A 12,373-nucleotide genomic window follows, 5' to 3' on the forward strand; every position below is an offset into this window, starting at 1 on the left:
TATATATATATATATATATATATTTTTTTTTCCCCCTTTCAAATAGTTAAGAATGACCCAGGGAGGAGAATAAAAGTTATTTTTCTCTCATCTCACAGAATAAAAAGCAAAAGAAATGTCTGCTTAGTTCAAGGATACTATAAAAGAAAATGTTCTTTGTTAAATATGGTCAAGGGTCTAAATCAGAGGCCACCAAATCAAGAGTCCAACTATTACCATCTCCAACTGATGGAAATATAAAAAATATAAATTGTTTTCTCAACATTCTTGGCTTTGGGCCACTAATATTCACGTTTCCATAAATAAACAAACATGCCAATAACCACCTAGGAACACAGCTCACAGTGATACATACACATATCAAATTGCCTAGAAGAACAAAAAAGAGGAAGAATAATTAGGAAACAAAATAATATAAATGGGAATGTAAATATGCAATAATTTTAAACTTAGAACCCCCATCCCTGTCCTCTATTCCGCATAAAAATAGTGGCTTTATGATCACTTGGTTTTGATTTGGCAATATCCAACTTTCTTTTGATATATCCTTAGAGAATCACAATAAAATCAATTCATTAACAAACTAAATCATGTGCCACAGGGAGAAGACCCTTTACATTTATCAGTCAAGTTTCTCTTCTCAGTGGTACTTAGAATTATGTTTAGATCTCAGCTACTGATAACAAACACATTTAGTTGGTATCTGCTTTGTCTAAGACACTTTTCTAATGTGATGAGGGAGCTGTAAGTAAAAGAGACCATCTCAGTGTTAACTCTGTGACTGTGACCAAATCCCTAGCCCAAGGTTAGATGTCTAACTCCTTTCAAAGGAGACATTCCTTAGCAAATTCTTACCTACCAATGTAAAACTCAGTGAAGATGCGAGTGGAACTGATCACTGGATATAGAGGGGGGGAGGAGTCACCTTCTTTTGCTTCTCTGTGGAAATCCCACATCTGGAGACCCAGGGGTCTCATTCCAAACCCACACTAGTTCCCTGAGATTCAGTTCCTGCAAAGTTAGATTTATGACAATCCATTCTCTGCATTATGCACCTCATAGTTTGTACCGGAATAAAATTAATTCACAAGGAATAGTTGTTTTTTTTCTTATCCCCACTCAGTCCTGGGTATTAAATCCAGGGCCTTGCACATGCTAGGAAAGTGTTCTACCACTATGCTATAGCCCCAGTCCTTTGTAGTCTTTATTTTGAGACAGGATCTCAGTAGGTTGCTGAGAGTCTTGTTAAGTTGCCAAGGCTGGCCTTGGACTGGCAGTGTTCTTGCATCAGCTTTACACATGTGTGCACTACTGCACCAGGGCCATGGAAGGGTTTTGTTTTTTTTTTAATGATACAATGCTAGTATCCCCCCATCAGGAGGGACTGAAGGAAGCAGACATGAAATGTCATACTCCTCCTCTAAAGACCAAGGGAGAGGGGAAGTGCTGTGGAGACAGGACCCCAAATATCAGGAGTGACACACAAATTAAAACACCAACCAACCAACCAGCAAACAAACAAATCTAAAACAAATAGAAGCAAAAGCTAAAACATGAGTATTTCATGGGCTCTGTCATATGCTTCTAGAAACTAATGATTAGTGGTCAATAAGATTTTATTAGCTTGAAAACTAGGTAAGCTGTAAGTAAAAGGGACCATCTCAGTGTTAACTCTGTGACTGTGACCAAATAATCTGTGTTTATGTCTGTGTGACAGAGAATAATTCTTGAGGAAGGAGATGAGTGGTATTTGACAGTCCTGGCTCCAGTCTTAGAGCTGTAAGTCTGCTGTCAATCTCCTCAGCCTCCTTCCTCCTCCAAGTGCTAAGTGTAGGTGATAATAACTCTTATCTCCTATGGTTGTTTTGAGTATTCAAGGAGTAAAAACATGCAGAGGACTAAAACTGTGCATGCATTTGATAAATTCTGCAGATATTAATTCTTTCCATCTCCTTCACTATCAAACAACAGCAAGACTGGGTGGGACCTGAAAGTTCACTATTTTCTCTTCATTTTCTAGAACTACTGCCACATTTACTCCTCGTCTGGTACTTCTGAGGTGTTCCTCATTCAATTTTATATTGACATCCTGGCCACACATTTTCTTTAGAAGAGAAGAAAGAACTGAGAACTGAGAAGTATATGTGTACCCAGATCAAGGAACAGAACAAGATATCACATTGTTTGTTTTTCTTTTTTTTTTTTGTTCCAGAGATTTAACGCAGGGGCACTCAACCACTGAGCCACATACCCATCCTTATTTTGTTTTTTATTTAGAGACAGGGTCTCACTAAGTTGCTTAGCACCTTGCTGTTGATGAGGATGGCTTTGAACTCACAATCCTCCTGTTTCTGCTCCTGAGCCGCTGGGATTATAGGCATGTCCCACCACACCCAGCTCACATTGTGTGTTCTGGGTGCAGTTTATTTATTTTTAACCTCCTGCTATATTTTATTTTACTACACTTATTTTCCCTTTGCTGGTTCTTTTCTTTTCCTTTTTGCTCTCTATGTTCTTCTATTTGATACTATGAATTTTTAAAGCTACTTTGACATCAATGGGAAATAAAATTGATCAAAAATAAAGCAGCTGAAAACAAGTCTGTAAAAGACTATTGCTTCCTGTTTTCTGGTACATGGGTGCATGGACACAAACACATATGCACAAAAGAATGAATGGGATATAAGAACAGAAAGGAGAGCCAGTGGGTTGTGTGGCTTACAGGAATGGCAGGTGGCTCCCACGTAGCCAGTGTGAGTGCAGTCGCAGGAGAAGGTGTCCCAGGACTGGGAACATTCACCCCCGTGTTCACAATAGCTGGGCAAACACCTAAAGAAGGACAGACAGACACACTGCTGTTTCCCACATTCAGTCATAATAAAATGTGCATGTACAGGGAAAGATGAAGGACAATAGTCAACGGAAACATTTCAACAGGACCAAAGACTGTGGAGTTTGTCCTCAAGGTCACTTGACACAACCACAAGTTCCTAAGTGCAGTAGATTCTCATGCATTTGTGACAGATACATTTTCAACACTTTGTTTTTTATTAGAAAAACTGTTTGCTTCTTATAAAAACATAAGATTGATTTCATACATAATCAGGATATAAATTGCCTGCAACAACCATAGACAGACACACATTTTCCCACACCCTTGTGATGTGACACTGCAGATCTTTCCATCCATGGCATAGCCTGCATCTCTACCTTGAATGTAAGTTGGGCATGTGATCAAATTTAACCAAAGAGACATTTTAACAACACAATATTTAGTAATTTAATGCAAAAAGAACAGGTTTCTTTTGTAAATCTCAAGTATACTTCTGTATGTATACAACGAAGTTTTTTTTCCTAAAAGCACAACAATCTGATACATGTGTTATTTTCTAACTTGCCTGCATTTCCCCAAAGGTCCATTGGCTTTAATTCTTTATATCCATCATGATTTTTATGTATACAAATTTGCATAGATAAATACAGCCTTGTTCACAAATCTGAAGCAGTTTATAAGATCATGATTTATTCTTATTCCCTCTTCACTCCAGTTCATTGTTCAAATTGTTTCCACACAACTGCTAGCAAATAGACTGAAATTCATCATATCATGATATTTAGGAAAAACAGAAAACTAAAACTAAAACATTGAACAACCATCTTTAGAAAGATACAAAGTCACGAAATTTCCCCTCTTGACCATACACACAAAAATATAAAGGGTGAGAGTCCCAAAGCAGGACCAAATTAAGCAAAAAAAATGATAAGATCCTAAAACTGTATTAGGAATGAGAGATTCACAGCAATAGTAAAATGTTTGCTTATGAGAAGACAATATAGGGCTGGACAGGGATGTAGTTAAGTGGTAGAGAACTTGCATAACATGCACAAGACCTGAATTCAATCCCCAATACATTAAAAATATAATAATAAGGGCTGGGGTTGTGGCTCAGTGGCAGAGCACTTGCCTACCATGTGTGAGGCACTGGGTTCGATTCTCAGCACCACATAAAAATAAATAAAGGCCTACCAACAACTAATAAAATATTTAAAAAATAATAATGACAACAACACAGTAAAGTATGAGCACTTGGAAGTGCACAGAAAAGCAGGTAGCTCCTATTCTGTCCCAATGTTCTCTGTTGCTCCAGGGACCAATTTGGAAATTAAAAAAACGCAAAAAAAAAAAAAGTAAAATAAACACCATCAAGTGGAAAGTAGAAAACCCAAAAGATAAAAGGCATAGCTGTCTATTTTACTTTCTTTCCCCCTCTAACACTGCACAAATTATACTTCCAGATGCTGAAATTCTTATAGATGTCACCAAGCATTATCTTCTAATCTTTGGTTTTCCTTGAAAAAAAGGGAAAATCTTCAATGTCAATAAAAATAGGAAACAGGCAAATTTGTTTTTACTTTAAGAAAGAAATATGTATTTGATTTTGAGAGTCTACTGGGATAATGCTTATTTGTAAATTCTGACAGTGTTCAAAACAGATTGTTAATCTTAAAGTGATCGATGTTGAGAATACACTGATAATCAGTTTATACCAGTGAAGGTCACATTTATATTATGAGATTCATACAAAAGCCTGTTCAGCTTACTTTACAGAGTGAATGCTGAAGATGGGATACCCATACCTTGAAAGTCAGCAGGTCAATTACATAGCAGTGGAAGGAAACAGAACAAAATATAGCAGAGATACCAAAAGCCAGACATTTCATACCAAACATTAAAAAACCTGAACTAGTTATAGTCTGGTTTAGCTGTTCTCTATAGTTCTGACATTATTCCTTCTATATGGATTATACAAGTGGTATCAATGCCAAGCCCAGGATGTTAACTAGAGAGTTACAGCTTCGGGCAGGAGCTCTGGTCTCCATATCCCTCAGCTCTAGCTTTGCAACACTTATGTGCTTCCTGAGATGGCAGACCCACAGTAGAACCAGCAAGGTGCTGCTAGCCAGGATGGTGGAGTGGCCATTCTTCATAGCGTAGATGTGGTAAGTGGTGGTGAACTTCCCAGACCTGGCATGACAATTCCTTTTCAGCCCCAGTGTTGGGAGCTTGTAAGGGGGAGGCTGAGGGCATCCTGTATCTGAGGCCTGGTCTTTATGGGTCTCCCCTGAGGAACAGAGTGCCTCACTCTAATACCACCATCCTGATCTTTTATGGCTGGTCAGAAATATCCCTGAGCAGGACTCTGAAAATGGTGGATGAGGAAGAAGGTTGAAGGAGTGAACTCCCTTGTCTATAATGTGAAGGACAAGACTGTGACTCTGAAGAATGGTGTCCAGGTCCAGGTGAGGCCCATAACTCATTTCCTCATGGAGTTTAAACTATGAGCACAGAACACAAAAGCCTCAACTGTTTGCAAAAGTTACAAAACTGCCAATTCTCCTCTTGAGCTTGATGTCTGCTTCTTCCAAGGAGTAGAAGGAGTAGAAACTTTGGGATACCTCTGTCAAAGTTAATCCTGCTTTGTCATGTGGGACACTGACACTAGAATGAAACCCAATTTCTTATAAGAGGACACATATGAACACTGACAAGAGGCCTTCCAGATTTCAAGGGAAAGAAGCCAGATTCAGTGTTAAGGGTTGGAAGGTACACTTCACAGGAGAAAACAGTGATGTCTCTTCATCCCCAGGGCTGGGGGGTAGACCAACCTGCTTACCTCTACCACCAACACCAGGCTCTCTGAAGCTCTTACTTCAGTGGCTGCAGTTAATGGCCTCCTCCAGGCCTGAGGGCTTCTCCCATAACCCCAGTCCCTACATTCCTGGCTAGATCGTGAGTCCACAGAGAGGACCAGATATCAGATACAATGAGAAAAATCCAACATGTCAGTGTACCCCACCACATTGGGTGTGTGCCTATGTGAGAGCCTGAACATGCATATGCTGGAATGTTAGTGTGCCCAAGTTATATGTGCCTGTGTGCCTATTGTAAGAGTATACCAGTGTGTGTAAGTGTGCTTGAGTGTGTGCCTGTGTGTGCCCTTGTGTGAATGTACCTGCACATGAGTATGCATAAATACATCTGTGAGAGTGTGTAGGTACATCTATGAGTATCTTATCTAACTTGAATATAGTTCACTGCCAAAGATCTGGGGTTCATGGGGAGCCGTGTGCTCAGCACCCTGGCACTGTTTACACAGCAGTGAGGAAATATCAGTCTGCTCCAAGAACAGTCAGAGTCCATGAGAAGGTACCTCATGGCTCCTCCAAACACTGCAAGGGCCTGAACATGTATAGATTCCAAGAAGATGTCAACCAGAGTTGATATAGAAAAGGGGAACAAGGATTCAGATACCTCTTTATACTTTCATGTTTCAAAAATTGTTAGGAGACCAGGGTTTTTAGCCTGGTGGAGAGCTGATTCTGGCAGTCAGTTAAATTATCCAGCACATATTTACAGGGCTTGAAGTGGGAGACAGTGTATAGATTTGCTCATAGCAGCTGCTATGGTTGGAACATGTCCCCCAAAAGTTCATGGGTTGGAAACTTTATCCTCAAATTTACATGTTGGCTACAGTTAGAGTAGCTGGAGGTGAGGCTTTGGGAGGTAATTACAGTTAGACAATGTCCTTAGGGTGGGTCCACCATGATGGCATTAATGGCTTTATAAGAAGAGGAAGAGAGACCAGAGGTGAAACACTTGCTGTCTCACCATGTGCTGATGCAGCAAGAAGTCCCTCACTAGATGCAACTGTCCCATCTTGGACATCCAAGCCTCCAGAACAGTGAGCTAAATAAACCTCTATTCTTTTATTTTATTTATTTATTTTTAAATTTTGAGACAGGGTCTTGCTAAATTGCTTGGGCTTTGCTAAGTTGTGGAGACTGACCTTGAACTTGTGATCCTCCTGCCTCAGCCTCCTGATTCACTGGAATTACAAGTATGTACCACCACACTCAGCTAAACCCCCATTTTTTGTAAAAAACCCAGGCTGTGGTATTCAGTTCTAACAACAGAAAATTCTACGAAGAAAAGACACTCATAGTTAAGAGGAAAAATTCAGCTCACCACCAATGAGCCATTTCGTGAATAGGCAGAGAGAGGTCTTGTTTGCAAATGACTGAGTAGAAGCAGGATCATCTTCTCTCAAATGATAAGCTAAAAAATACATCTATGCTTTTAGGTGAAAACTCCTGTAGGTGACACGTCTCAGTCTGTTCTCAACTTTAAGATTGTTTGCTTCTGTAGTCCTCCCACTATATCAAGATTTAATAGCTGAACCTCTGGGTCCTGCCCCTCCAAATATCCTGCTTCTCCCACATCATCATTCTACTGAATGACACTAGCCTTTAACCAGCTCTCTACATGGGATTAGCCTTGACTGTTCCCTTGCCATTACCCCAAAGGCTTGCAGCAAATCAACTTGTGATTCTGCTCTCCAAAGAGTTTGTAAATCATTCATATTTTCTGGTTCCCTAGTTTATCTTATCCTTATTTTTCACTTGAGAGAAATTGCAGAAGCTTCTTACCAGGTTTCCTGGCCTCCAATCATACACTGTCTCTCTGTTTTCTGCACCCAGGTCATGTGTCAAGACTCTGTGCTCAAAGTCTTGCTTATATACACACACACACAAGTGACTTCTTAACTTCAAGTCCTTTAGCAATTTCCCAGGGCATCTCAGATGAATATTTAAGCCTTCAAGTTAGCACCCAGGCCTCTAGCCTGATGTATCCCATGACTGGAGAGGCAGCCCCATCTCCAACACCCACTGATCTCCTCAACGCAGAACTTCTACACCAGCCATCCACATGGGGGTCAGACTCCCCCTAGCACTGGGGACTTGGACAAGGCTGTTACTTCTACTGCCTGCCTCCAACTGAATTGACTTACCTACCTTCTGCCCCATTCAGGCATCTCTTCCTTTTCCTTGAACAGCATGTCTTGACCCAACAGAAATGAGACAGCTCTCCACATAGTGCCAGAGAACCTCCCACTCCCCACCAACTTTCATTTCATCCTATTTACTACAGAATGGATTGGCATAATTTTCTATAAAGGGAAAAATACTAAATATTGTAGGCCTGTAGGCCACATAGTCTCTGCCAAAACCACACAGCTCTGCAATTATTAGGAGAAAATGAATATAGACATTATGCAAATGAACTGGTATGGCTGTGTCTCAATTAAACATTATTAACAAAAGCAAGCAGCAGTCCCTGGACCCTGGTATGTCAATTCCTAAGCTGTATCAAGGCACAGCTTCTTCAGGGTGCTGGTAGCTCAAACATTGCACTTCAGAACCCATGGGGGTGGCCTGACTAGGGCAGAGTCAGGCCCCTTTACCATCAATTTGAAAAAACAAAACAGTTCATTGTTTTCCTTTCTGGTATTTTCAAACTCTGTACATTCCACACTTTTTAATAGTTTGAAAATTATTGTTAAAGGAATAAATAATATTATATTTCACCTTAAAGTGTTCTGGAACACAATTTTTTAAAAAGTAATAAAGAACTCTAAGTTTGTAGTAATTTTCAATTTTTTGTTTAAAAATAAAATGTACAATATGTGCTATTGGAGTTGGCATGGAGAAGATGAATACTCAGCCTGAGACAATGCAGATGGGAAGAGGTGGCAATGATAGTCCCACTGACAGATAAGAAAAAACACTGTGACCAGAGTTAGAGGAAATTGAAATCCTAATATCCAAAACACAATTGGTATAATATACAATTTCCCATTTCCACTACTATCATCCTTGAAGCCTATTATGGTTCAAATATGGAATGTCCCCAAAATTTCATGTATAGGAAGCATGGTCCCTAATACAGCAAGGTTCAGAGGTGGGGCTTTTAGGCAATGATTAGGGCTCTGCTCTCATCACTGGATTAACCCACTGATATCTGAATGAACTGAATGGAGTGAGACCTAGCTGGAGGAAGTAGGTCACTGGGAACATGACCTTGCATAATATCTATCCTGGGACTCTTCCCTTCTCTCTCCCTCTGTCTCAGCATGTGCTCAGCAGCTTTCTTCTGCCCTGATCTTCCACCGTGATGCTCTGCCTTACCTCAGGGTCAGAGCAACAGAGTTGGCCAACCATGGACCAAGATCTCTAATATCATGAGCACAAATAAATTTTTCTTCCTCTTTGTGGGTAGGAAACCTAACACAAAGTTAACACACTTGCATGCCAAAGCAACTGGCCATTTTCCCCATAAAGCATCTCTTGGAACCACCAGAAGACAGATCACTCCATGTAGATGCATCCTGATTTGGCTCAGGAAGGGTATTTACGTTCCTGTCAGATTATAAACATCTTTTCATAATCTTTTTTGTCATTTGAGCCAGGAATAGTCTATATATCAGTAATTATTAATTCCTTTGCCAGATGGATATGTTATAAAATCCCCTGATTATTATGACTGTATATGAGCAAATATGAATGTTCTTGGCAGGCAGAGAAGTGGTCTGGGTAGATGTTTTGGTGCAGTGCAGAGGGCTGGTGAAAGCCTGGGGTTGGGGATGTTTGTTTTGTCCTGTTTTGAAACTAATCTATTTTTTATGGTGTATTGGACATGTAGTTAATAGGTATGGCCTAAAGAATAAGAGAAAAACCAATGTTTTTCTTATTAGAATGAGGGCATATTTTTAGACATTAAACCATCAGAACCATAAAAACTTACAATTAGTGACAATATTACCATACAAAGTACTCTTGGCTATTTTCATAACAACTTAGTAGCCATTAACTCAATTTTTACTTAAAGAAGATTCTCTAATATTCTAGAAATCTCTAAGGAAAGGTACATACATACTTATATACTTCTAAGGACTTTTAAGTGTGATATGGAAAAATCTTCCCATTTTGGTGACGTTTATACATATGCTCATGTACACTCATAAATATATATACATATATTATATCAGGTATTAAACCCAGGAATGCTTAACCATTGAGCCACATCCCCAGCCCCAACTTTTAAATTTTTTTTTTGAGGCATATCTAAGTTGCTCAGAGCCTCACTAACTTTAAATTTTTGATCCTCCTGCCTCAGCCTCCTGAGCCACTGGGATTACAGGTGTGCATCACCGTGCCTGGCTCAGATTCTTTACATAAGACAAATATTGAGAATTCACCACACTTTATAAGGTAATTCTGGCTATACTAAAACAACTTCCTGTGAGTTCCACAATTATACTGATAACTTAGGCAACTGCCAGTGAAATATGACTTCCAACCTTTGACCTCTAGCCCACTGGACAGTTGTCACCCTGGGTAGGAGCTCTATCCTAAAGATATCAATGTCAGTGTTATTTTATGTCTTTACAACAATAGCGGATGTTGTTGTTTCTGTTCATTTAATTCTCTTCTTAATTATTGTCCATCATTGCCAGAATATTTATATGTTGAACAAGGAAATGTACTTCATAAAATCCATGCTCTGTAGCAATCCTTGGACTAATAAAGTAAGTGACATGGATTCTTAAAGGAAATCAGCACCCCATGATTTGATGTCTGGATCCTCTCCTGACACCGAAACTTGGGCACCAGAGCTGGCTGCAGTTACTCCTTATGAATGATGGCAGTTTCTTTGCCATCTCCCCCACACCCCAAAAAAACTATATTCTGAAAATCAGGATTGTAGGTTTCTGACTAAAATTATTTGTCTCTTTGATTTCACTACAAAAGAATAAACTGTGAACATGACAACATAAACATTTGCATTTAAAAAATATGAGACAATATTTCACATACTGGAGAAATATGGTCTTTATGAACACATTGCCAAATTGCAATTGTGACTTAAAGTTTATTGGCTATGACATGAAATTTCAATTAGTGATAAATTTAGAATAAACTTCTTGTACAAAGTATTTTACATAGCTATTTCAAGAGGTTCAGAGGCATGGATGTGGAAAGATTTAAGGAATTTGTTTATGTATTCAATATAAACCTTTTGCACACCCTGCTTCAGAAAAGGCATTAAACTGGGTATATCTGGTACAGGAAAAAAAAATTAGTCTATATGGCTAAGCTTATCCTTTTAGCCAAAATGATTTAAAAGTTAGATAATATGGTAAAGAAGAAAACTTGAATAAAATTACAATGCTTAACAATTTTATTATACTATAGTGATAAACCTTTGCTTTTCTTATCATCTTCATTGAACTACTGCAGTGCTTAGCTCTAGGGCAACTGGGGAATCTCTTTCTTTATTTTGCTTACAACATTGCTAAAATTCCCTGAAGCATCAACCTTTCTTGAAACAAGATTTACTTCTCATTTTCCCTATAGAAAAGGGAGCTAACCACATATGACTTTGATTTACTGGCCCTCACTGATCCACTATCTTTTTAGAATAGTCTAATCTGTTTTCTGTAATGGGACAATTTTTAAGAATATCTATTCTTGTCAGTATTTATTCACATCAGTGATTACAAGCATCAGTAATACTCTGTAAGACTTTAAGTGATTTACAGGTATATGAAAGGAAAATCCATGAGTGTGTCTTCCAAGACAACACTGTTTGAAAGGAACAACTGTTTAAAACCAAAGATGTTGTTCTCTTATTTTCAATGTGTTACAGTTTGGATCTTAAATATTCCCTAAAGGTCTAAGTGTTGAAGACTCAATCCCTAGCCAGTGGAAGGTTGTGGAATCTTTAAGAGGTAAGCCTGCTGTCATGAAAGACATGAAAAAAGTGTGTTTTTACAGTTGTGCCTGTGTTTTTAATTAAAAGAAAGAAAAAAAAAACTGAAACAGGTGTGCTATAATGATCTAGGATGGCCCCTACCTGTCTGTGATGCCACAGGAGTCTATCTGAAGGTCGCTGAAGTTTCCCAGCGCCCCCTGCTGTATTGAGATGGGATCCACCACTGTGCTGCCAATGGAGATAAGCTTCAGGCAGCCCTGAAACCCTCCCAGGGGATTTTCACATTGAGAGCCAGAGCTGTTGTCAGGATAGCCTGAAAACAGAGACAAAGACAGGAGAAAATCAACAACTGTAACAAAGCTATTTCACAGTATTTATTGTATAAAGACTGTTGCTTCCCTGTTTACAGGCACCTGAGGATTAGACTTCCTAAACCACCTGGAAAGGTCACAGATAAGAGGATGATAGTGGGGTAACAAGAAGAAAAGCTGTAAATAAAGAGAGAGCATGAAAATAATCATTAGAGTCAAGCTTACGGGAAGACAAGAGGAAGAAAAGATGTACAATCCTGCAAATAGTTATTGCACCTTTGATTTAAGTAAAACAACATGAGAAAACAATACTTGTAGCATAATACTAGACCATATAAACTAAAAGACATGTGACAGTAGTACCAGAAGAAAATTATGGGCATATCAATACTGGCTAAGTTTAAAATGTTTGAAAAGTAATTTTAAATTGAATATTTACATAAATGTG

At 38.9% G+C, this 12,373-nt stretch overlaps 1 protein-coding gene across 6 annotated transcripts in view; it reads right to left on the minus strand.

The window, feature by feature from the left end:
• LOC107159601 (contactin-associated protein-like 3) overlaps positions 1-12,373 on the minus strand; it is a 235,193-nt gene that overhangs the window by 70,053 nt on the left and 152,767 nt on the right. For 5 of the 6 annotated variants that reach the window (XM_048796272.1, XM_048796267.1, XM_048796268.1 and 2 more), the window contains 2 exons: positions 11,756-11,927; positions 2,723-2,829 (listed from right to left, as the gene is read on the minus strand). In XM_048796272.1, coding sequence (XP_048652229.1) covers positions 2,723-2,829; positions 11,756-11,927 — 279 coding nt within the window. Of the gene's footprint in view, positions 1-2,721; positions 2,830-11,755; positions 11,928-12,373 lie in introns of all 6 variants that reach the window. The other variant, XM_048796269.1, reaches the window with a different exon arrangement.

Source organism: Marmota marmota, unplaced genomic scaffold, assembly GCF_001458135.2.
Source record: "Marmota marmota marmota unplaced genomic scaffold, marMar, whole genome shotgun sequence".
NCBI lineage: Eukaryota > Metazoa > Chordata > Mammalia > Rodentia > Sciuridae > Marmota > Marmota marmota.